At 36.7% G+C, this 27,142-nt stretch overlaps 1 protein-coding gene across 7 annotated transcripts in view; it reads left to right on the top strand.

Annotated features, from left to right (window-relative positions):
- Window positions 1-23,720, top strand: part of NFIB (nuclear factor I B) — a 306,386-nt gene extending 282,666 nt beyond the window's left edge. For 4 of the 7 annotated variants that reach the window (XM_054397664.1, XM_054397663.1, XM_054397666.1 and 1 more), the window contains exons 10-12: window positions 2,844-2,926; window positions 12,526-12,614; window positions 23,591-23,720. In XM_054397664.1, coding sequence (XP_054253639.1) covers window positions 2,844-2,926; window positions 12,526-12,614; window positions 23,591-23,720 — 302 coding nt within the window. The remainder of the gene's footprint in view (window positions 1-2,843; window positions 2,927-12,525; window positions 12,615-23,590) is intronic. The other 3 variants (XM_054397667.1, XM_054397669.1, XM_054397668.1) reach the window with 1 other exon arrangement.
- The last annotated feature ends 3,422 nt before the right edge of the window (window positions 23,721-27,142 follow it).

The following is a 27,142-nucleotide window of genomic DNA, read 5'->3' as shown; positions in this document are numbered from 1 at the left end:
TTTTTCCCCTTTTTTCCCCCATAAAAAAACCCTCCAACAAAACAAACCCTAACTTTAATACTGTATGCTCTTTATTACTGTACAGGACAATATTATTTTTCCTATTATCTTCAATGGAATTGCAATTTTGGAAATAGGAGCAAAGGTGTTATTATGTATAGAGTTATTTTTTTTCTCTTCCAAATTTTCCTCTTATGGTCAGTGAGGCATAATGCTGCTTTTTAACTACTTTCTGCATTTCTATTGTCTTTGAACTTTTATCTGCACTTGAGATGATCAGTTTTACCAGTTTTTATGTGAGTGGTGAAGATCTTTAGGAGACACTTCCAAACATACACTTAAAGACCTACCAGTGTTTAAAAATATTAATTTCTTCAGGGTCCATTAAATTAAAATTTCTTCTTTAAGTATTTGAATTGCAAATCTAGTTCCTAACTTATGGTCTCTCTTTAACAGACACCATAAGCTGCATGTTTTTCAGATATTATGATGCTTGACATCTTTTCATTAAAATGTGAAGCTGAGGTGAAACAAATACATAGGAGTGGGCAAGATGTAAAGAAGGAAAACTAGTTGTACCTTTATTATAAAAAGATAACAACTTTGGAACAAGCAGTTATTTAACTATAAGCAAGTAATTATATGGATAAATGTATATAAGTATTTTAGCTGTTCATTTAGCGTAGCAAAAGTTATCTTAAAAAGTGGTAGAGTTTATCCATGGTTTGTGGTTCAGTTCTTGCACCTTTAAGATGAGTTAGGTTTAGCAGCAAACGAGAAACTGTTGCTCTAGACAACAGATCTGGAATGAAAAACTGAGAAAACTGAGTTGATGTATAGTTTCAAGTGTTCATTATTTCATTCTCTTCCTGTTAGACTTGAATATGCCTAACCTCAACAGCTGTCACAATTGAGGTCAGGGTTTCTAATACACCTGGCAAAAAGAACAAATACAGTGGTAATCTGACCATATTATTTGTCATTACATGAGAGCAAAATTAATCTGTTCATTGTCCTACTACTAAGGGAAAAATTTGACACCCAGTTTCTTGGACAATTCATTGGAACTTGAGTAACTGATTCCCCATGAACCTTAGAACAATTTGGCTTAGATTTTTGAAATAAAACCTAATCTTGCTTCCACTGCAATGTGCAAGTAACTTCTTGCCTAAAGATCTTCCACTACAGTATGTAAATAATGTAAGAAGCCCCATGTAGAAATTTTATCTGAATAAATAAATAAGTTCTGTGTATGAGGTAGGGTATAGCTGCTGCATATTCAATGTTGTGGTTTTCAGAGCAGTGCAGTAATCTTATCTGCTTGTTAAAGTCTTTTGAAACTGTATTTGCAGCATTAAGAGTAAAAAAGTGAAGGAACCTATGTTATTGATGAAGAAAATAGCAAAAAATGAGGAATCACATCCAGCTGATACGTGAATTATGTATGAAGACATTCAGAAGCTATATCATCAGTCATAATAGATCTGCCACACAGAGTGTTAATGTCAACTTAAAGGAAAAACCAAGACCAAATAAATTTTAAGGCATAGTTTTTCTTTTATTTGGAACAATTGGATCAAAATATGAAAAAAACCTATTCTTGGGCAGCAAGTTGTCATGAGAATAATGTGGAAAATTATTAGCACTACTTGTTGTTCCGAAGTGCAATAGCAGAATTGTTTTGAGTAAGAGAACATTTGGGGACCCAAATGTTTGGCCTCCACCATAATTTCCCTCTAATAGCTGATTAATTTTATGGTAATTTTTTAGTAAAACCTTTTAAAAAAAATCATTTTACTGAACTTCATTTGCCTGTATTTGCTGTATGAGTTTAATATTTAGCAGGCTTGTTCAGTAAGTACTCCCATCTAGCTCCTCACTGGCATCCTTGTGTATGACTATTCAATTTTGGTAGTTTTGCTTTGTCTGCCAGTAAGTTTCCAGGTTGTGATGTTGCAAATTGCAGTGCTGACATCTCCACACTGGAAAGTGGAGTAAGACCATCCACCTTATTTCACAAGAGCCAACAAAAGCTGTGAGAGGGTAATGGCTTACTTAGTTATTCTTGACAGAGGCCAGAAAGGAGTGTGATCTACAGGTGAAGAATCCATATGCTGAAATTAATTCCAGCATCACCTACCATTCGCTATGTCCTGAGAAACTGATTATTTTAATCTTCTGTAACAGACAGTGAGAGACTTCCTCAAATTTCCTGCCTGGGGAAATGTTGTTTTGAAGTGCATAGAGAAGTTTAATATTACATTGCAGAGTGAAAAATAATTCCTTTCTCATGAAAATACCAATCATGTCACCTTTTGCTTCCAAAGGTCTGTAAAAATTCATTTCATATCACATAAGTAAACTGAACTTTCGGGTTCAGTCCTTGTTGTTCTTTTACACCTTTGTGATGGCCCTTCACAGCAGTAAGAACATAAAAGTGTGCACTAGTGTTTTCTGTCAACATTGTCATCTTGCTGATTTCACTGGTGCCTTTAGACTGGTGTAGTGGAAATGACATTCAGACTCATGGTACATACCGTATTTAATCACTTTAAGGAAAATAAAAATATATTGATCAGAGGAACTTTTATTTAATAGTGGACATAATTGTGATTTACACCTTGCAGCTTCCATTGAAGTTTATAGGAATTTAAAGATGCCTTTCCAAATTTGGTACATTTTTTCTTTTGCTATAAACATTTAAATAAAGGGAAACCACAGACACATCCTATATATTGCAAAATCATAACTCTGGATCTCTCTTGTTTGTACTGTACCTGCAGAGGGTAATAGTTATGATAGGTTGGTATTTTTATCAATCTGTTTTGTTCTTCCTTAATCAGCCTACACAGCCTCAGGCACATCCCAAGCCAATCGATATGTGGGACTAAGCCCAAGAGACCCATCCTTCCTACACCAGCAACAGGTGGGCAAGTTTCACATAGGTGTAATTATATAGAGAAGCTTTTACAATATTACCTTCCTACATGCTACCACTGTTACCTTGGATTAGACCGGGATTCTAAGAGTTTCAGTATTTGTCATCTGAAGATAAAGTTTATTCAAAGTAAAACTGAACCCTTTAAGAAACATTCAGTTTAGCATGTGCTTTATTTCTTAGATTTGTGCCATCTTAAGGAACGTATAATCATATTTTTTTCAATTAGTTTATGTGTGAAGAACTCATACATGTAATCTTTTAAAGGATTTTAGAGAAGAGAAAGAGAAGGAATACTCATTTCAAAATTAGTTTAAAAAATAAGCAAAATCTCTAAAGCAAAAGGTCAGGCTTATTGTTTTCTGACTATTTTGTTTGGGGTTTTCCTGGATCTTTAAACCTACATAGCTTAATTGGAGTTGCAGAAGCTGAGTATAAAACCAAATTCTCACTGCAACATGTTATTCCTAGTTTAATAGGTTTAAATTGGTCTGCTGATTTAAAATGCGATAAATTCACATTTTTGTTCTACTTTCTTACATCATTTATGTTTCAAGTAGCATTTTGAATTTCACATCTCATTACTGCTGTAAATTTAATGCAAATGAAGTGTTTAACCAAACTGTGAAAATAAACAGCTGACATTAATGATGCCATACAAACAAATTAGCTGCAGTCAGTGGCAAGGCCATGCATATACAGAAATGCTATACTGCTAGTAACAGGAATAAATTCAGACCCATTAGAACTGTAACATATTTTATGATGTTGTTTGTGTTGCTCATAGATCTTAACAGTAGAGGACTTTGAAATTAACAGCACATAAAACATTAAAAGGTAAAAAGCTGAATGTAGCACTAAGAGAAGGACTTTTAAAGAGTCACTGGTATTTATTGCACTCTATTTTGTTCTCAGGCCTGGTTCTTGGGAACAGTTGGTAGACATGCCTGTTTCATTTTTCAGTTAAACCTACCTGTTCAGTATTTGCAGATACAGATGAAGTGTGCTTCATCTGGAGCTATGTCTCCCTACCCACTCCCAGGGCGAGATGGCACTATGTCCGTTTTAAAGGTCACCACATGGAGAGTTCGGAGAAAACCATAAAGATGAGTGTTTATTCAAGATAGTTGATGCTTTGCCTTTTTTTTTTTTTTTTTTATATTTTTTTTAACCAGTGAAACATTACTGGAGATATCTGTGCACTTTTATGAAAATAGAAAATGACAATTAGTGGTTTCACCAAACATTAATTTTTCAGGGTTTTTTTCCTGGTATGTTGTGTGGGGTTTGGTTTTTTGTGTTCTTTTTTTTGTTGTTGTATTTTTTTTTCCCTCTCCAACACTGTTGTACAATGAAAAGTGTTATAATTACCATAGCATGGTTCTTTTTCAAAAGATGTACTTTGTATGTTCATTATATTTTAACACGCATACACAACATCTCTCTTTTTAAACACAATGCATATAATTTCTGGCCTTCTATTCAAGTGAAGTTCAAATAGTATCCTTTGAAAAGTCTCTGGCATCCAGTTATTTTGGAGAGGTGCAATAATATTTTTTTTTTTACCACATGTTTTTAGACACAATTCGTTTTTTCTACAAATTTGCCACTGCTTACACCCTCTCCGCCTTCCACAAAGTTCATTGGAAAAGTTAAGAACTTCTTGTCACATGCCAGAAGGTAGTGGAAGTACATAATTTTCTCTTGGCTGAGTTTGCGATATGTAGATCATATATTGCTTATTTCATGCATCTTCTATGTATTTTTGGCTTTATGTAGATGGAAATGAACTTGGAGGTTTCAGCAGAGTCATAGGACAATACAAGTGAAAGGGATCTCAAGAGTCATCACAGTCTTTGGTGTTTACTTGCACTGTGTCTTATGCTCCCTTTCATGGTAAAACTTGACCACATAGTTTAGAGGGAAGGGAAAGTAAACTAGGACTCACAAACACATCATAAACAGCAAAATTCTTCAGTGTCACTGTGTGAAACTAATGTTCTCCCTTCTAATGTATATTGTTTCATAGTCTTGTTCTGTTAATTTAAGACCATCAGTTGGTGACCAGTGAGTCATTTATTAAATTTAAAAAAACTGTCATGGTTTCATCTTTCTTGTGAATTCACTATTATTTTCTAACTTATGCAGTGGATATATGTGTATACTTGCCAAGTGTGTCTGGAGGAGCTATATGTGTGGATGTTTAAACATACAAATAACTACAAAATGAGGAAATAGTATGTACTGCTGAAACCATTTGAAAGAACAGAATACTTCAACCACAAAGCTTTTTCACATGAATAAATACAAATATACGTATGTAAGACCTTCTAATGAATTAATTCCCTTCACTTACTTAAATCCTATAGGCATCACTGAGATTACAGTGCTACATATGTTTATTACTCAGAAAGTGAGGTAGAGCCCTGAGATCATCTAAACAAATTCAGAAGAGCAAAGGTTATCCTTTAGTAAGAAAGAAATGAGATTGATTTACTATTTTCTTTCATTACTTTACAACAATTTAAAAGAAACCACTCTTCTTGTGGCAGACTTTAAATGCTTTTGGTTTAGAGCAGTCCATGACGAATGAAAAGAAAAATCAAGGGGTGCATGAATTAAGGGTGATCAATCATTTTGTATTAGTGGAGAGAAATTCTAAATTAGAAAGCCTATGGTTTTAGTTCCAGGAAGGTCTTTTAAACATTCACCATACCCTAAATGCACATTGACCCCTCAAGAATAAATATTGTCATGGGTACATTTTTTACTTCTTTGGAGGATTCTTTATGAAGATTTATTCTCTCTGGTTATGAGAAATATTGTCACGTACCTTTGAGTACATTCTGTTGTTGTTGAAACCATTATATCGCCTGTTTAAATTAGAGTAACCACAATAATAAATTTAAAAATAATAAATTTAAAGGTTACACATATATTTTGCAACATACACTTACACGGCAACTTTTCACAAAGTGATAGCTCACCAGAACTTCCAGTACACAAATCATAGTGCAACCTGCCTGAAATACTCTCTTTTAGATTGGAAGTACTGAATGAGGCTTTAAAAGACAGCGCATGATAACACCAATAGCACAATAGACATGGTTTATTTGCTTTTACTGATCTGGGTACTGTGAAAATAGGCTTTCACAAGCATTGATAGGAAGACAAGGTTCTAATGAGGAATTACAGCTGTGCAGTCCACATTCTGCTGTAGTTGCTGATGAGTCTTCCTGTTACAGGCTCTGACATGACAGGTATTTCTACACTGTGACATGAGTAGTTACAGAACATATCTCTTGTTTCACTGGCATCTAGGGAGTCACTGTATCATAAAATTGTTTGGTTAAAAAGTCATGTCAGTCCCACCCTTACAGTCTTACAAACTGTTAATACCATTTTGTTTGCTTTTCTTTGTTCAGTATTGGCTTCTAATAATTGTTAGGTGTTGATACTTAACAAGTGCAGGGAGGGCACAATAGGGAAAGGGCAAAGGAAATGGTAAGAGCTGGTATGTAAGTGAGTTTTTCTTAATTTCACTATTCATGGTTGATGGGATTATTTTATTAAGTTGAATTTAATACTCAATACTTATACCTGTGCTGAGAAATATCTTAAATGGATTGTGCATTAAAGAAAGATTAGCTAACCATAGAATCATAGAATATCAGGTTGGAAGGGGCCTCAAGGATCATCTGGTCCAACAATTATATGGCATTACCTTTTCCCCCTTTGTTTGCCTGATTTGGATCTACTGAAGATTTGTGGTTTCTAAGGCTAGACTAGAGGAAAAAAGCAACAAATAGAAGCAATTTCAGGAAACTCAATCAAATTCAGTCTTCTGCAGCGCAGTACAATCTCTTGACGATTTTAGCTGTGTCTCCATTCTTTTAGCTAGATAGACTTTTAGATAGATAGACTGTATTGCAAATACAGATTAATGATATCACAAATAATAATATTTCTGTTGGAATGAGTAAAATAACTGATAAATTTTCCTTTTTTGGCCATTTATTTAATTGTAACGCACCGTGGAGCCTTGCATGAGTGATGGTATTTTTAATTGCAAAACATAAATAAATGGGATAGCAAGGTATGTAAAGCCAATAACCCCTAGAACTTTACTGTCTATTACAGTAAACAGTGCTAACTAATGCTAATGAGAAGCTAGTGAACTCTTCCAGTCTTTGCATTGATTAATACAACAGCATAGTTTTTACTAAAGCTTGGACTTTCCAAGTGTGGTGTGCAGTGTGCATCATTTTTACTCAGCTTTGACATTTGTGAGGAAGATATTTACACTATCTGTAGCAGTAAGAAACACTTCAGGTCTCTAAAATGCAAAATCAGAAAATTGTAGATAGCTTTTTATTTCCTACACACCCAACTGCCCTGCCTCTTCGACAGGAAGTTGTTCTTACCAGATGCATCCTTTAGTTACTGAATCACACAATTCAAAACAGAGCTGTCTTCGTACTAGTCATCACGGAAATTGAAAACTTAAATGTCCACTGAATATAGAGTATCTGTTTACAAACTATTCTGAGTGGATGTTGGTTTTGCTTTCAGCAGGAGGCTGAAAGAAGAACATAAGTAGACTCTTAGACATAACTTTTCAGTAAAGTCAGGAAATAGGTTATCAACGCTTGGGCTGTTCTTATTGTGTCCCTTATCATAACTGACAGTTTGACGTAAGACTGGGTCACATGACCACCAGGGAGGTATGTAAATGAATAAGAGGTCACCTTTCACATATACTTGCTGGAAAGGAAACACATTTAGAGGAAGTTTCAGTCAAAAACAATGACAATATGCAAATGTTAAGCTTTATGGGCATTTCTCATCTAACAGAAGCTATAGCAGAGTCTCCCATTTACACTTTCCAAAATAGGTATTTAGTAGCAATAACAGAAGTTTGTAACGAATGTTAGAAAGCCACTTTTTAAAACCTGCTTAATTACTAACCTGTAAAAATTACTCAGACTATGATTAAAGGTTGAGCTGTTGACTATGGGGTTTTAATGTACATAGGATTTGCTTACCTGTTGTGGTTGTAAAGTGCTTGGTTCAAACTAGAAAGGAAGCTATAGCAAAATCTAGCTTATGTGCAGGACTTCACAGTATGTCTTATAGTGCTGGAAAGTGCAAATTAAAATAATTTCCTTGGCATTTTACAGAGGGTGGAACAGGAGCAAGGAGGTAGATGACTTTCAGGAAGGTAGAAGAGTTAGGGGAAGCACTTGGTCTACTGCTCTGCTTCTGCCCTGGCCTGTGACTGCTTCCCATGATGCTTCTGAGGTGGATGAAGAAACACTTGTTGCTCTCTGCTATGTCATGAGTGCAGCAGCAATGACGGGTCACAGGAATGCTACTGAACTATTGAAGCTCCATGTGTCAGGAAATGGATTGGCTGGGCATCCTTTTCCACCTTGGAATACAGACCCATGTTCTTTTTCTCTGTGGTTAGACAAGAAATAAATTAAAATATCGTTGATAATGTTTCTCAGATGGAAAATCTTACTGAAGTGGAGCTTATGTGGCTTGCCTTGATGAAACAGTAAAGCCATAGGGCTGAGGAGCAGCCTGTCCAACAGGCGTCTAAGACAGACTTTTTTGGTCTTCTATTTCTCATTCATAGTAAATTTTTTGGGAAAGTTTGCAATGTTTTTCAGAATTTATTAAATGTCTCTTGAGGACTATTTGTTAAGTCTCTCAGAGGAAGAATTGAAGTTTTGTGAAATAGTCTTTGCGTAGTTTTCTGCCTTTCCCTTTCACATGTCATAGGTGGCTTACTGTGGACAGGAGTGAATGTGCCTCTTGTCTCCAGATAATACTGTGGCATGATTTTAGAAGTCAGTTAAGTTACTCTGAGGACTATAATGAGAAAGAAAGCTTTCAGCATGATTCCAGACAACATACAGCACTCACAATACTGTGCTAAGGTGTTCTATATCCTTTCAAAGGTTGGTACTCATGTCAGATCTGTGCTCTCAGGTTTTCCCTACTGAGCCATATGGACATCCTCAAAGGGGAAGCATTCCCTCTGCTGTGAACAGACATCTTCCATCAAGTGGACCCAGGGCTTAGAGAGCTCTTTCAGCTTATAGAGCTCTTTCAAGCTTCTCCAGCCTTTTTGCTCAGAAAACATGCAATGGACATAAAGGATTAGGATTCAGAATTTTAAAGTGATATTTCTGCATACTTTGGAAAGCATTTTTCTAAATCATATACATTCTGATCTCCAATCAGAGGTGAATTGGGTGAGGAAATTTTATATGAGTGAAAAAAATTTTCTTGTCTAGGTAGTTTGCAAAGACAGAATGGCAGCCATGTGAGTCTGTGGAGGAGTGTGGAACTCTCCAATGTTTGTTACTTTGGAAAGATGATTTTCAGCACAGCTGATGCAGTTCTGGATTTTACAGAATCGCAGAATGGTAGAGGTTGGAAGGGACCTCTGAAGATCATCTAGTCCAACTCCTCTCTTGACACAAATACACCTAGATCAGGTTGCACAGGAATGTGTGCAGGCATCACACATTCCTGTGTGGCATCAGAGGAAACTCCACAACCTCTCTGGACAGCCTGTTCCAGTACTGCCTCAAAACACCCTCAAAGTAAAGAAGTTTCTCCTGTAGTTCAAGTGAACCCGCCTGTGTTCTATTGTCCCTTGTCCTATCACTGTCCACCACTGAGAAGAGCCCAGCCCTGTTCTCATGACCTTCACCCTTTAGGTGTTTATATATACTGGTGAGATCCCTTTCCAGTCTTATCTTTTCCATGCTAAAGAGCCCCAGGTCTCTCAGCCTCTCCACATAAGAGAGAAGCTTCTGTTCCCTGATCATCTTAGTAGCCCTCAGTTGGACTCTCTCCGGTAATTCCCTATGTCTTTTGAACTGGGGAGCCCAGAACTGGATACACAGCTCTAGGTGTGTCCTCACCAGGGCAGAGCAAAGCAGAAGGACTTCATTTGCCCTGATGTCCAACCTGTTATCTGTTTATCACCAAACCCGTTGTTATACAAACCTACAGTTCTTCAAGATGTTGTCAGTACCATAGGTATGGTACAATTGGTGTAGTGAATAGCACTGCAGGTTACACTAACTGAAAGTGAAGCTCAATTTCACCTATATGTGTATCTGTGTGTCTACAGCATATATGTAAAGTATATGTATTCTATTATTACCATTACGCTATTTATAGAACATGAAATATGTCATTACTAATATTTATGAACTAGGTTTCAAAAGCTCTTTTTTTGCAGCTTTCTTAATGATAAATGTAAAACTGTAACTGTACAAATGGAAAGTTTTCATACAGACTGTAGGAAGACTAATGATTTACTGAGGAAGCTGATTTACTAAAACCTGGTTTTCTGAAATGGCTAATGCAGTCAGGTTCTACAATAAGCTAAGTGCTGTGAGAATTATTTTTCAGAGAATTGCAGGAGAGAGTCCAATGAATGGCCATGAAGATGATTAGGGGACTGTAACTTCTCTGTTACAAGGAGACAATGAGAGATTAGGGCTCTTTGGCCTGGAAAAGAGAAGACTGGGAGTGGATCATAATGCATATAAATATCTAGAGGGTGGTGATCAGGAGGATGGTGCTGGGCTCTTTTCAGTCAAAGAGATAATGGGGACTAACTAGAACACAGGAAGATTCACTTGAACTTCAGTAGAAACTTCACTTTGAGGGTGATTTGAGGTGCTGTTGGAACAGGCTGCCCAGAAAGGTTGTGAAGTCTCCTTCTCTGGAGACTTTCAAACCCAACTGGATGCCTGGACGCATTCCTGTGCAACCTGTGTAACTGTGTCAGTAGGGGGGTTGGGCTATATGATCTCCACTTTCTGTGATTTCCAAACTAGATCTAAGTGCATAAAATCATTTGGTAACACTTAAGTTTACAATTTTAGTATTTTTTATGGTTCTAGTAATCCAATGTTTTTTTATTTGTAGATTTTATATTTTGTGAAAGAGGAAAACAGGAGATTTAGCCTTTGAGTCTTTTATGTTTCAGTTGGAAGTGGATTTTTATGGCTGAGTTATAAAATTTTAAAATATGCATCTGTAGTGAAGATGATGGCTTTCTTAAGGATTATAGGAGAAATACATCTACCATGTGTTAATTAACTGAGCTGACATATTTTACTATGTTGTCAACATTAAAACCAGGTTTACAATACTGTTTTATATGGTGACTAAACCAAATATTTACTTGCCCATTTCTTTATACATATTTAATGTATTATTCACAGTTACCTCTACCAAACTTTTTGACTTCATGTTTCCTTTTCTGGTTGATTGCATTTGGTTTAGTCACACTTTTAATGGCCTTAGAAGGTCCCTTGGAGGTCTTCAGATAACAAACAAGAAACAATCCCTATGAAAACATCAGAGACTAACATTTCCATTTCTCAGACCTTAACAGCAGGAACCTTATGAGTCTAAATGCCAGACAGGGTCAAGTTTGCAATATTGTCTTGTCCTCAGCATTTCTATTTTTCAGGAAAAGACTGCAATTAATTGTGCTCCTGTGAAAATAGTTTATTGTAGGGTTTTGTTTGTTTTTTTGTTTTATTTATGTAGCCTGTGCTATCAAAAGACTGTGAATATGGACAAAGTTAAAATACATCAAATGCAATTAAACTGAACAACAACATTATTCTCAGTTCAGAGTGCTGTACCATATATACTGGTGCAGCAATTTATATGCAGCACGACTATACAGAGATTAAAATGTAGGTTTTCTTCACAAGCCATATAAGTTCACTTTCTTAAAAATACGTGATATATCTTTTCAATAAATGTGCTAACACTACAGGGCAGCTGTTAAATAAACAAAACTATAGAGGATTTCCTGAAAAATCTGCAAAAGTAGAACTGATGATTCAAGGACCTGGAAGAATTTGTTTCAGCTAACGTTTAGTACATTCCTCATTATGTTAAAATGCAGTAAAGTTAAATGCTAGAGTTTGACGCAACATTAGCTTTATTTATCACCCTCTTGCTAAGTAATACTGCTTTCAGTAATATGGGATTAATAAAATTCAATTACAAAATATCTTTACCCTTCTTAAATATCAAGATAAGGACAGTTGGTTTAATTTGGGGAAATTTTCTATAAATTGCATGTCTTCTATGTTTCACAAAATGCATGCTACAAGATATTGATTATACTTGACCTTTACTTAATATACATTATATAGACCATTGCTTTGAGAAAACAGCATATTTATTTCCTTTCTTAAAGTATCTCACTATTGAATATTAACATCTCCTTTTATTCCAGCTCAGTTTGTAATCTAATAATGGCTAATTGTTATGTGCTAAACACTAGTTACTCCTTTATCCTTTATTAATAGAGGAGCATATTAAAGTAGCATTATGTTAAACAAATCTATAGGCATATATTTCTCAGAATAAGTTATTTTTCCTTGTTTGCTTATTTGTTTTATTTTTAAAAGTTACTTCTTGGGAAAATAAGGCCTTTGCCATGTACAGTACTAGCTTGCATGTATTCATTTAAATACTAAAAACTGTAGTACTGCTCGATCCATATCTGACTGCTAGGTTTCAATTGACAGCTGAGAATTTGTGACTGGACCATGAATCAAAACGGCAGGCATTTATACCCCAGTGCCAGTGAGGATACATTGGGAATTACTTGGCAAAGGTAACCTTTTAATTATTTCCACCCCTACACCACCTCTAAAAAAGTTGCATTGAGCTACAGTATCTGTTTGAGTGAGTTTCCCTAGGAATATGTGACAGCCTTCGATCAAAACATGTGTGTAACATTTCTCTCATGCACATTCAGGTTATGTTTAGTGTAAGCTGAATTTAGAAACTACCTTAATTAAGCACCTTGAATGACAATGCTGTGTTGTCTAATGCAAAGGGTTTGTAAATTTAAGGGAATACTAATCTAAGCTTTAAAAATAAAAATGGAACTTGCAGAATTAGAGGTCAGATTTCAGGAGCTTAGTGATTAACACAAAGAAAATAGTGCTGTTAGAGGTATAGATTAACATAATAGTGTTAAAGGTGGTGGGGTTTTGGACAGTGACTATTCGTAGGGACTTCTCTAATCGAGATGGTGTAGATTTAGGTCACTACCATGTACATGGAGGTAAGATATAAAACATCTTGTTTCTCAACTAAATCACAGAATAATTAGAAATAATCTATGCACAAGAAAGTCCATTTCTGGGGGGGGGCGGGGAGGAGGGAAGCAAACACAATAAAGCCCATTAACCTTTGATACATTAATAAATTGTTATTATTGTCTTTTATGTTTCTTGGTATACAATAAATTATGGTAACAGTAGAGGTGTGTGTCCAAGTCAACATAATTGTGATACCTCGTTTTTTCATCTCTTTCATATGCAGGATTATCTGCAACTTGACACTTTATGGAGATTAGGCCCTTGTTAGATGAAGTTTTAGCTACTATTGAAATAATTTTGATGCTTTTTTGACATTTGTGCACACATGAAAATGTACATACTACTGAAAAATTTGTCTAAGTACGTGTGTGTCTCTATGTACTATGTACAAAATGCCTTTTGATGCGCTTTGTGGTACTATAGATTGTTAGAAATTGGGAGATTTTTACTATCACCTTGGAAGGGTAATTATGGAATGTGAAAATTGGTGCTGTTCACAAATCTGAAATTTAAATGCCTTGAATATTTTTGCTTTATTTTTCATTATTGCTATTTTTCTGAAATAATATTTAAAATCTGGAAGAACTGGGTGGGAAAAGCAAGATGTTGTGCATTTCTTCCCCTGTAGTTTAAATGGCACAATGGAAAATTAGCTGATGGATTCACCTCAACTCCTCAAGGACTGTAATTCATATTATAAATCCCCATCACGCAGTAATTGCCACACTTTTCACTGCCAAGAGTGAATCCAAACTGAGCTAGTATGGCACAGAGGGATTGAAATATTATCACAGTATAAAGTGTCTTGCTTTTTCAGGGCACTAACAGGTTTTACAAAATTATATCACAACTGCCTATCCTAGGATTACACTTGAATACTTTTAATCAATCATCACTTGCACCCCTTTTAAAGCAATGCCAGTTTATACTGGCTGAAGCACTGTCCAAGTGTTCACTAAATTCTGTTTTTCAGTACCCATCACACAATTGCTAGGAAAGGGAAAGGAAAGGAAAGGAAAGGAAAGGAAAGGAAAGGAAAGGAAAGGAAAGGAAAGGAAAGGAAAGGAAAGGAAAGGAAAGGAAAGGAAAGGAAAGGAAAGGAAAGGAAAGGAAAGGAAAGGAAAGGAAAGGAAAGGAAAGGAAAGGAAAGGAAAGGAAAGGGGAAAGGAGAAAGGAAAGGGGAAAGGAAAGGAAAGGAAAGGAAAGGAAAGGAAAGGAAAGGAAAGGAAAGGAAAGGAAAGGAAAGGAAAGGAAAGGAAAGGAAAGGAAAGGAAAGGAAAGGGGAAAGGAGAAAGGAAAGAGGGAAGGAAAGGAAAGGAAAGGAAAGGAAAGGAAAGGAAAGGAAAGGAAAGGAAAGGAAAGGAAAGGAAAGGAAAGGAAAGGAAAGGAAAGGAAAGGAAAGGAAAGGAAAGGAAAGGGGAAAGGAGAAAGGAGAAAGGAGAAAGGAAAGAGGGAAGGAAAGGAAAGAGGGAAGGGAAGGGAAGGGAAGGGAAGGGAAGGGAAGGGAAGGGAAGGGAAGGGAAGGGAAGGGAAGGGAAGGGAAGGGAAGGGAAGGGAAGGGAAGGGAAGGGAAGGGAAGGGAAAAACATTTCTGGGCGGTGACCAAGGAAACTTTGGTGTTGAATACAAGCACACTCCATGATCCACTCACCTTTATAGACAAAACGCTTTGTAGGTCACTCTCAGAACACTGCCTGCCACTCTGGACCTACCAACATATAAAAGTGCTGCTTGATGAGCTCAGTTACAAATCCTGCCATGGGCATCTCTTTATAGGCTGAGGCTGTGCTTACTCCATTTTGAATAAGCTCAGGCTTGGAGGACAATGAAGCAAACTGTTATTTCTCCCTAAGCAGATGACTTTAAGGATTTGAGATTTGGAATAGAATGTTCTAAGAATCCCATGTAGGTGAGGACTAAGAAGAAAAATGATACCTGCACAGGCTAAGGAGCCCTTCTCACACTAAAATGAACACTAAAACAGTGAACATACTGCAAAAGGAATTATTGCTCAATGGCAAAGAAATATATTCTAGTCTAGACAGTAAAATTTTCCTCTGGAAAAAGATTGGATGAGTGTTTGATCTGTGTGATTTCCTCAGACCTACAGTGCTCATTTGATGATACTCAATTTGATCTTCCACATCACGCTTTTGTGTTTATTTCAGGTATGCTGGTTTTTCAGAATATCATTGACTTCAAGAAGGTAAAAAAGTCAGCATAGAACACTGTGAATCACATCTTAGAAACTCAGGGAGAATGAATGACAATAACACCTCTGGGTTTTTTTTTTTTTTTTGGTCTTATTAGTACCTTTATGTTATACCTGACAGTAGATGCAATTCATATATTTCAAAATATGATACACAGATTTCAAAACGTATTTTCTTTCCACATAAAGTTATGTATCTGTTGGCATTTAAAGTCCCAGGAAGTAGTGGTCCATCTGCAAAAGACTGAACATTGCAACAAAAAGAGAAAAGAATATAAATAATACAGGACAAAAGCCACCCCAAACCTCAAAACTTTAAGTCATTGATGTACTCTTTTCTTCAAAACCAAAAGGTGTGCAAGGAATAGTGGTAATAAAAACTAGGCTAGTACTTTGCTTAGTTGAGTTTAACATTCCAGCATTTTTAAAGGAAATATTTACATAAAATATCTTGTGAGTATCCTAAAAAAATGGGAAAGACTCCCCATTTATTTGGTGAGGTATTTAAAAGTAGTAATTGCTATTTTGCTCCTGATATCCTAACCATCTACGATTGTGGTGTTTTGGTTTTTTTTAATTTTTTTGTGGTTGTTTTGTTTTTGTTGCTTACTTACAGTATTTATGGCATATATTTTAAAGAACTTTGGGCAACGTGAAAGCACAGCAATAGAATAAACTTCTCAAGTACTCCTTTAGAATTCATGAAAAAAACACCAACAACCTTCTTTTTTTCACAGCCACAGTTCTGTGATATGACTGTTAGACACATAAGTTGAAGGGAAGCTGTGAAAGGCCCAATTAGGAAATACTCAGTTGCTACATGAGAGCAAAAGCCTATGCAACAAATAAATTTAGACATAAGTAAGAGAAGAAGTGTGTGTGTAAGTCTAATAACATGAGCTTGAGCCTGAATCTTAGCCATTCATTACACCATTGATACTAATTCCAGTGGGACCACTCACAAAAGCTGACAAGATGGGTCTCTTTCAGAGCATGCTGAATATTTCCAAGTCTCTCACAGAGTGTAAGCAGATATTCATTGTCACAGTGTACATTTTAAGTCGGCTATCACCAAATATATTTTTATTCACAACTTTTATTCAATATTAATTTTTAAAGCAATCTTCCTGTGTCAATTTTATGAGCTGTGTTACTCATACATTACATTTATGCTACTTAAATGAATGTACTAGGTAAACATTTCCTGCTTTTCGGTCTGTTATCTTGACACATAAGCATAGTACAACATCTGTTTTGTTCCTGGATATTGCTGAGGGGAGCTCTGTTCTCAGAGTGCTGAATTTCCTTCTCAGCTCCAGCTGTAGGGGTGTCCAGCTTTCCAAACATCATTTCCCACACCCACCCAGCACCACTCTGGGTTTATGATAATAGTGCTGGTAATGAATCAAATTTGTGAAAGAAGAGGAATTGAGAATGGGTGCAGATTGCTTTTGTAGCGCAGTATCTTGTGTGCCCTTGTTATTGATCAAACACATAGCTAAAGTAACACAGTCAGCAACAGCAAGCACATTTTGGTAAACCCAGACACCTGTTAGAGGAATGGTTTATACCCTCTGCAACCTCCCTTCTCCCCCTTCTCTCTTCTCGTTTCCCCTCCCTCCCCCTACCCCTGCCCCCCCCACACCCCCACACCTCCCTTCTCCAATCTCCTTGGGCAGTGTTTTGGAACAGAAATATCAATTCATTACAATTTAAGAAGAAAAAACACAGAAATATCCTGATTGTGAAAGTATTCATAGAAAGAAAACCTAATGATTTCTGGTATTTATCAATTTGAATTGCCAACTCTAATAGTTTTTCCCAACTCTGTAATGCAAAAAGATGCGCAGAACATTATGTTTCCTCCCCATGTAGGCAAACATATTCAGAATGCTTCCTAAGAAATTAATTGTATTCAAGCCAGACTTGCATGCTGCCATGCCACAGGAAATGGGTCAGCAATCCATTAAGATGCCATTAGATAATCTAATTTGGAACTTAATCTCTAAATTAACCATGCTCCATACTTTAGGCATACTTGAGAGGAAGAAAAAAAGTTTATGTTTGAATCGATAGGGGAGCTGAAGCGTGAAGAAGGCTGTTTGTTTTTTCTGTGGCTGTGGTCACGTCTCAAGCCGTCTGGTAACCAGGAGAAACCAGACATGATGTAATTCCAGATTGAACTTGAACTTCAGGGACTTAGAATGGGGAAACAATGGACCATAGGAATCAATAATGTCCATTTTCCACATGATTATGTTTGGAGCTTTAAGTTAACCTTTACAGGAGAAGCAGCAAGAACTGCCATGTGACCAGAATGAATGAGGTGATCCAAAAGCAAGATGTTAGAGGGAACAACATCAGTAATATTTCCTGAGCAGCACAGCAGATTCCAGCAGGATTAGAAAAGTTCCCGCTCTGCAGTGAACTGGTTGCCTGATCTGAGCGCTCTTTGTTCACTTAGGTAGGACAAACTTAATCTTAGGTTTCCTGTCAGATGATTTCTGGCAGCACTTCTAGGGAAGGAGGAGCGTACTGCAGAGAGTTCCCAGGTGTAAGCTATATCTTTAACCCCTTGGTTACTCCATTTTTCTACTTCTTGATCATCTTCCCTTCTGTTGTTTCTTTTAAAGGACTAAAACTACACTGGTTTATTTGTGTGTGTGTGTGTTTGGTTGGTTGGTTGGTTGTTTTTTGGTGCAGTTAAGATTATTTGCTTTATTATTTGTTTGTGCTAATTTGATAAATACACTTTTTAGTAATATTTTTAAAAAAGTTCTAAAATAAAAATTGGAAATATGTGGGGAAGAAAACAGTGGAAAGTTTGGACCCAAGTTTTTCCTAAGCAACACAATGGTCTATGGTAACGCAAGCCCATATTATTTATGGTTTGACTTTATGGTGGGCAGCCCTCCACCTTGTCATGACATGTTCTGTGCACCTTCTTTAGTCCTGTTCTTGCACCAAACAGTCTTGTATGGTCCAGAGCACAGCATAGATCCTCCTGTGGCATAAATCAGCAGGTCTTTACTTCTTCCATCTGCTAGATGGATGGTATGTGCCTGCTAAACTGTAAAAGTTATCATAAATTAAACTGAGATATATTTAATATATCTTTTGAAATAAATTCTCACCTCAGAAGGTGAAGTCTGGGAGCTGTTTAACTATAGATACTGGTTTTGAATGGTAACAAAAGTACTACATTAAAAGTAGATGCTGGAAGAGTGGTTATTGTCTAGGCTGAAATGAGTAAGTGGAATTTCTGCAGCAAACTGTGGTTATCACAATTGTGTTTCCAAAGATTATACAATCTTAAAATTTAAAATGGTAAAGTTCCCTGTACTTGTAGGGATGAGCACCTCTTTAGTACAGAGATAGGAAAACCTTACTTAGTGGTTTGTAAGTGCCAATTCTCTCAACATTGATGATGTTTCTACCTTAATTGTTCAAAGTCTGACCTGGTATGATCTGATCTATCATTGTCTAAGCTGGCATATTCATGCAACAGGGTAGTAAAGCTACAAGAAGAAAATAATGATTTAGGTGTACTTTCCAAATGCTGAAATACTTTTATAGACTTCTGAGCTGTATTAGAAAGAAGGTAGTAATTGGTGGGAAATAAGAACCTTAAAATACTTCAGATTTACTCAGGTCTGATTTGCTTAATTTTTTATTGCATTTAGTTAATTGTTTAACATTATTATAGTCTTTATGTTATTATGATCTCCAAAGCAGACTGTATATACATATAATGTTAGTACTGCCTGTGGTCCATTCCAGTAATATTTTAATCAGAGTTTCTTGAAAAAGCAATTATTATCTTTCAGAGGAAATTAGGCCAGAAATCTTGATTGAATTAACATGAAAACTGTAATGGAAACTGGAGGATGTTAACCCTGTAGGATGCTTGCAAAATTTTCCTTTGCTGTATTATTATACGTGAACATATAAATACATTATATTTGCCATGGATAGAAAGGGAACTGGTAACTCTGTAACACACCGATTAGTTCTGGTGAGAGAAAACTGTTCCTGGTAAGTGAAATTAGAAGTGTAATTCTTCAGGAACGTTTTTTGGCAGATCACACTCTCACAAAGGCTACTAGCCTGAATCTTACAGCAATATCTGTTGGTGCCGCTCATGTAATTTTTTCCCCCTGAAACTTAGCCTAGAGAAATTTTTTAGGGATCTTACTTCGTATTTCAAAAGATAGGTGTTTATGTTATAACTTCTGTGAGCTTAGAGCTCACATACTTCCTTAGGAGCAGTGAGCTGGAGACTGGGTTAAGATCAGCTTTATTCTGTTCATACATTCAGTGCTTTTTTTATGGGAAGGACAGTCCATGTGGGCAGAGGGACATCTCATTAACTTCTACAAGTACAACAAGCTTGCCTGTGTTCTGAACAGTGTGTTGAGGTGGTTTGAGAACAGATATAAAGCATTGCTTTTGTGAAACTGAGGGTTGGAAATTTACCTGGGATTTATGCAAAGTGCTAGGTAGTGTGATGAAGATCTTTACCCTGTTCTTGCTGTTGCCGTTTGTGGTCTTCTCAGGCAGAGTGTGCTTTGCAGTGGGCAGTAACTGATGCTTCTGCTAGGATGCTCTGAAGAGAAACTGTAGATAATTTCCATGGCAGAAACTAAACTCTGCGATGCTCGTGGAGGTTCCTTCAGATAAGGTTTTAGAAGGCTGTCAGGAGACCTAGCTCTTCCATGGGGCCAGGCTGGCTTGGCTGCATGCAGGAGCATTAGGGAGTTACAGAGCAGGGTGTGGCTTGTGGTAACTGAAAGTTCAATTAAATTGACCATAAATGTAACGGAGTATGAGATGGACAGTCATGCATATGCAATTTAGCAGAGCCTGAGGTTGGATTTTTTGCAATTCTTTCATCATAGCTGTTCACAGCTTTATGCTGTGAACACAGCTATTCACCTCAGTAAATTTCATTCAGGTTTCCTGTTTTGTCTGCAGTAAACACTTGGTGGTGGTATCAGGACTGGGGTGGCCTGAGATAATTACATGAAACTGCAGTATGATATGGTTTATTTTTCAAATGCAACTGGAGCTCCTAAAGCCTTGGAGAGCATGTCTTAGGAAGGGCTAACATATAGAAGTGATGGCCTGTCCTTTCTAGCTGCCAGTGGGGCCAGCCCCTGCCCAGTGAGTATGTATAGATTGGGAGCCTCAGCCCACCCACAGAGGCATCGGAGTGGTGGCTTTTCCTGCTCCTGTGCAGGCATTTAAGTGCCACAGGTGTTCCCTTGCCACCTGTACCACCATCTTTGTCTGACAGCAGAAGTCTCTGAACAAGCAGCATGAGTGGCATCTGAAACTCCTGTGGGATATGCGTAGTGTAGTACAGGAGATTTATTACTCCCTGACGATTCATAAGCAGCATCGATGAATTTGTTGCAATCTGCGTTTTGTCACAGTTGTAATATAAGAGGGGTGGGTGGAGGAGGATTGAAGGGTTTAAATAAACCCTATATTAAATTTTAACTGTTGCATGGTAGCAATGCAGTTCTGTAAGTCACTTGCTGCAACCTACTTTTACTGAACACTTTCCACAGAATCAAGATCTCTGTCTTCTATATGAAGTAGTAAGTAATTATTAGTTGATAATTATTATATTGACCTTTGGAGGTCACTTCCAACCCAAACCATTCCATGATTCCATGAAGGCTGCAACAAATAGTGATTTTCTCTTTATTAGCACTGCCTGGTTTCCCTCACCCACTGTAGTCATTACAAGGTTGTCAACTGTAAAAGAAAGGTAAAAGTCACATGTAAGTGTATCCAACCATTGAAGTGCACCGTAAGTCTTCAGAAAGATAATCTGAAAGCTGTGTATTTAGCTTTTGCATCAGAAATTGTTTAAACAGTGTTGACCTCACACAAAATTTACATTCTTTTAGTTAGAATAGAACACTAGTTCTGTTTCTTTTAAAGTCACTAAACACTGTAAATCCTATGTAACAGGACAGCAAAGAACTACACACTAAAAAACACATATTCAGACAGAACCTGAGAAAACAAATCTGCTTGGGTTTTTTATTTTTTATTATCAGTTCATGTTTTTACAAATCCCTGTGCTTGGAAACTATTTGCATTGTGTCTGTTATTTCAGAATTTACTTCTTAACATCACTGAAGTCTGAGGGGTAGGAACAAAAATTGCATTTTAAAACAAGTTGTGAAGGAACGTTAAGAATATGTTGAAACAATTAAGCCTCTTGCATGAGGTTCTGGCATTGAAATTTTTTTTAAACCATGACCTTTTTTTGGTCAGATTATATTAGATAATTTTCATGCATAACTGTCTGTGAATGCCTGTGAATATTTCAAGATTTGTGGTGTAACTGATTCTTTTTTTTTGTTTCAAAAGAAGTTATTTCTTCGAGAATAGATTTTATTTTTATTTGTAATTGTCAGTACAATTAAAAGAAAAAGGAGGAAAAAATCTTTAGTTAAACATCTTATCTGATCTTAGATTATGAAAATACAGAAAGAGTTAAAACTCCCCAGATTTTCAGGTACCTTTCACGAATATACGCATTTGGAAAAAATCCCATTCTATCAAAAAGTATTTGTGCTTCAGGCATTTAACATACATTAGGATATTCATATTTCTTATATGTTCTTGAGGATAAAAACCAGTCCTGCTCTCTTTGGAGTTCGACCATCACTGAGACAAGCAGGTCAGCAATTGTTTCCACTTTCTTTTTATGTGTAAAACAGAGCACCTGAAATGAAAAGTTAGGAATCAAAATAGTAATTGGTTTAGAGAGCTAAAGAACATCAAACAGGACTACATGGCACAAGCTGTTTGTATTATTTTTAATATAAAAGGCATGAGGAACATGCCCCTAAATTACACAAATTAAATTAAACTCTAATGTTCATAGAGCAGCAGCTGAAAAGATCACATGAATCTGCAAGTGAAATGTAGTTATTTTGTACACAATCAAATAGATAAAAAGGTTTCTGTTTTCCTCTCTACACTTAATGCCACAGAAGTGCATCTGCTCATCCAGGGAGGGAGCAGTGCTGAGGGGTGACCAAAGATAGAGAAGGTAGAAAACTTCCACAAAGTACATGATAGAGGTTATAGTCTTCAGATGCATTATCATACAGTTTATCAGTCTAATCCCAAAGTATATTTCCAACTAAGGTGCTGTGTTTGTGGAAACACCTAGAGTGGAGAAAATCTCTGTACAGAGAAGCGTGAAGGAACCCTGTGTTTGCACACTTTGGTTCTGATGTTAGTTTTTTGGCAATGATTCTTGACATTGTTTTTCTTTTGAATAAATTTGATAAATTTTTTTCTAAAGTCTATTATTTCCGTGTTACCAGAAAGAATTCTAGAGAAAATGTTGGTTAGGATATGCTGTGCATACTGAATAGAGACAGCTGAGATCTTTCTTGAATATCCATCTTGCAGATCCTGTTGGGTAGATTACCTGCTAGTATTTGGTCCCTGGTAAGCATGTGAATGCCACTGCGACTTAAGCTCCTCAGTGACAGAATGCTTTTAAAATAATGACTTAGGTTCCAAAGTCAGTGAATTGCCATTGAGAAGATTTTCTTTCTCAGATGTTAGTTGAAAGATTTATGGTGCTTTTTACTCCCCTTGACTCAGGGCTACCCTTGTCTGCAAGTGTTTGCATGATTGTGCCCTGTTTTATCTAGTGTTCCTTAGGCACTGATACCTTTTGCAAAAAAATCTGTAAAGAATGAAGGTTTCTTAAATATTAAAGGTCCTCTATTCTCATGGAAGCCCATGCATCCCAGAGGCACATACTGGGACTGAGAGAAGTTAAGCTGCCAGTTTTCAGGAGTGTTGGAAATAGCATAGGAAACTTAACTACTGAACCTTTGTATTGTATTCTAGAAGAGAGCAAACCCCTGTGCTGTATACATTGTGCCTTATAGTGTCACTTGTATAGTTTTCTTTTGTCTGCTCTCTGTTTTTGCATCTGAAATTTTTGGGGGGCTTTCATAAACAAACAAGCCACTTGTTGTGAGACAGCAGTAATACTGTTTGCAACCGCATTCAACACAATTATATTTCTTTCAAATAAGCCATCCTTTCACAGGGAAAAGTGTGCAGTAGAATCTCAAGTAATATTCACGAGTTTGGGTTCTTATTTTGTCTTAACTAGTGTTATTAATAATAAGTATTGACTTGTGTTTTGGTTTTTGCAATATGTTTAATTTATGTTTTGTTGTTTTTTTTTCCCCCTCTCTCTTTCTTTCCCCTTTTCAACAGTCCTGGTACCTGGGCTAGCTTGGTTCCTTTTCAAGTATCAAATAGGACACCGATCCTGCCAGCAAATGTCCCAAATTATGGTTTGAACGTAATTGGAGAGCCTTTCCTTCAAGCAGAAACAAGCAACTGAGGGAAAAACTAAAAACAAAAATAAAATTAAAAAAAAAAAAAGGAAAAAAGAGGAAGAACAGAACAAGAAAAGAAACTGAAGAAAGAAGGAAAAGATAGACCAGCAATTGCTGCTCTTATAATCATTAATTCCCTTACGGTTGAAACTGAAATGACATACGAAGGGTCGATGATATTTCACTGATGGGTAGAATGCAGCCCTGCTAAGTAGCCTTTGTTATATGAAATCCGCTGGGAAATAGATGTTCTGTCTCTGACAATATATTTTAACTGACTTTCTAGATGCCTTAAAATTTGCATGATAAGCTAGTTTTATTGGTTTAGTATTCTTGTTGTTTACGCATGGGATCACTATTTCTGGTTATCTCACAAAACAAAGGCTAGACAGAAGGAACAGAGATGTACAAGGACAAGGGCTATGAGCCAGGCATTTTATCAACACTGATTTCTAAATCTTCTAAGAATAAGCTTTGTAGCCTTCAGTTATTGTTATGGATTTATTAAACTTTGGCCCTTAATTCAGCCTTTCCCAGTGTGTTATGCGGTTTGAAGTTTTCAATCAGCATGAACACAGGCTCTATGGAAGAAATGCCTCTATGTAGGTAGAAATGTTATCTCCTCATGCAACAGCAAAAACGAAAAGGAAAAAGACATGAACGCTTTCGCCATTAAAGAAACACTTATAGAGGCAAGTGCAATTTAAAAATCATATCTAAGGGGTCATCACTATAAGTCCTTCAGCCCTTGGACTCTAAATTGAGGGGATTAAAAATTACTTCATACAAACTTACTTTTCCCCTCAGCTTTTGAGGGCAGTAAAAGGCATTAAATCAAGACAAATCATGTCCTTGAGAAAAAGAAATCAATGGAAACACAGCACTTACGTTGATTTAGCTGCTGCCTCTACAGAGGGGTAGGATTTATTTATTTAAAGTTACTGGTTGCATCAAGAACCCTTAGGGTTTATATATTTCTGCAAAATCTGCATCATAGAGACAAAGAGATAGGCAAATCCATGTCACAAGGGCAAAGCTTACCGTTTACAAACTGGTAATACCAGGATGGGGATATGTTATATTTAAGTAATGCACTCTTAATGTAAGTCTAATTACAGGGTGCTGCAAACTTGCATGGTGCTTTCAGAAGTTAGCCTTGTTCAACAATTTACACATTTTGACAGAAATATAACGTGCATGGGCAGACATTTTGCCTCTACGTCTCTTTAAAAGAAATAACTAAAATACTCTTTCCAGTAATCTTAATTTGCACGAAGATATAATGTCCACATTACGTGCCTTGCCTTGCAATCTAAAAAAAATGGGAAAAAAAACACAAAAAGACAAAAAAAGAAAAAAAAACAAACACAAACAACCCTGACATCACTACACTTGTTTTGCTGCATTTATTATAATTTTAAATCTTTACCATTTTTATGACAAAATATTTTGTACTCCAGATGGGAAAAAGTGTGACATCATGGATTTTTTAGACAGTGATACCTTTATCTCACATTTATAAAGCATATCATGGCTGTGTATAGTTGCCGCTTAAAAATTGTAATCGACCAGCAATATTTTCAGTATTTTGGTGTTTTTTCTATTAAGCTTTCATGTTTTTCATCTTCCAATTAATATTGGGGGGAGGGGATACAAATTTATACAAATTATGCAATACCAAGTTTTGCCTATGTAGGTAGTGCTTTTAGCTGTATTGGTTATTATAGGTAAGTACTCAGATTTAAAAGAAAAAAAGAAAAAAAATGTATGCTTTTTTTTTTTCATTTGTTTTAATTGACCAAAGTGGGTACTGCTATTTTTGCAGTGTGATGAGGTCCTTTTCTGTACTGAGAGGTGGACAGGGGATTTTTTTTTTATACATACATATATATATATATATATATATATTCTGGGGTGGGTGGGGAGAATTTTTACACTTTACAGTGTAGCTGTGAAGCAGTGCACCCTTAGCCAGGCAAGGGCTGCAAAGTGACTGTTCTGCCTACTGTGACAAACTTTCAAATCGGTTCCCTCTTTTTAATTTCCCACCTGGGGTGCAAGCTGAAATAATTTCTGGATTTAAAAAACAAATAATGCATTCTGTTGGAGGCAGACTTGACTTGAGGAAATTGGTTTAGTGTAAGGTTTTTTTCCTTCAGAAAGAGAGACAGACAGGCAGAAAGATATCAAGACCTACAGTGAGATGAAGTCTTTTCTATTCTGGCAAAGATACTGCATCCTAAAACGTCCACTTTAGCAAATGTTTTTAGTTCATAACAACAAATACACTTATTTTTGCCCAGGAATAATGCATGTACAGGGCCAAAGTCTTCACTAGCCCAATTCCACTGACTCCAGTTGACTCTGGAGTTACTCCTGCAGAGAATTTGCCTCCCTTGGTCTGCTTGACTGATAAATATTACACTTTGTTTTTAATCTGTGTCAAAACACTTTTTGTCCCCCCAGGTTTGTTAACTCATAGCATCTCAATTACACGTTTCAGCCTGCTCAGGCAGTGTCAGAGGTTTGCAGTGTCTTCTCATACAGTGGGTCAGATGGAAAGCTCTGAGCTCTACAGGAGAATTAGAGACTATGATGTAAATAAAAGACTATTTCCAAGAAAATGACACTTTGCAGATCAGTAGCCGGCCTATTGCTGGAGACAAGATACACACCAAGAATCTTTGTGATGTATCGCTCAGTATGGTGATTTTTTCCCTAAAAGTATCTTTTTCCTAGGGTGCAAGCAGAGGAGAGTATAAACTTGTTGATTTGGGTTTATAAAGTTAATCCCTTTGCAGCTGTCTTTGCATTTTGGAGATTTTCATACCCTAGATTAGCCCCAGCAGTGCAGCTCCAGCAAGAGTCATGCCACTGAGTGCTGGGCAAGTGGTACACTGGGCAAGTCAGTCCCTCCCGACTCTGGCCAGCACACAGCACATAATGAGCCATTGGGGCAGCACATCTTCAGGTCTCCAGCTGATGATACGTGTGTAGGCAGAGCTTTAATGGCTAGATATAGGAGCTGCAGAATAGCAAATCCTTAAGCTTTATCTATAGCTAAACTTAAAAAATAGGAAACCCCACGTAAAAAGATAAGACACACACACACACAAAATTAAAATCAACTTCATGTTGCTCTTTTTCTGCGCCCTGTAGTAGAGTGAATTCGTTCACTAAGCACATGGTTACCAAAATGTACTAGACCCACCCAGAGCCCACCTCTGGCTCTGGGCTGATAAAACAAAGTATGTATTGTCCTTTCCACATGCCAGTGATACCATAGTATTTGGAAGTATAGGATTGTGCTAGGAGGCCATCCTTATTAATGCTGTTAGCAAGGCATCCTCCTTGAGCTTTTAATAGCACAACAGGATGAAACAAACAAATTCAGGCTTCAAAGTGCAGTAGTCAAAGTGACCATTGC

The sequence above is a fragment of the Indicator indicator genome, chromosome Z (assembly GCF_027791375.1).
Source record: "Indicator indicator isolate 239-I01 chromosome Z, UM_Iind_1.1, whole genome shotgun sequence".
NCBI lineage: Eukaryota > Metazoa > Chordata > Aves > Piciformes > Indicatoridae > Indicator > Indicator indicator.
Note: the sequence above shows the minus strand (reverse complement) of the source record. Positions and strands in the feature narration are given on the sequence as shown.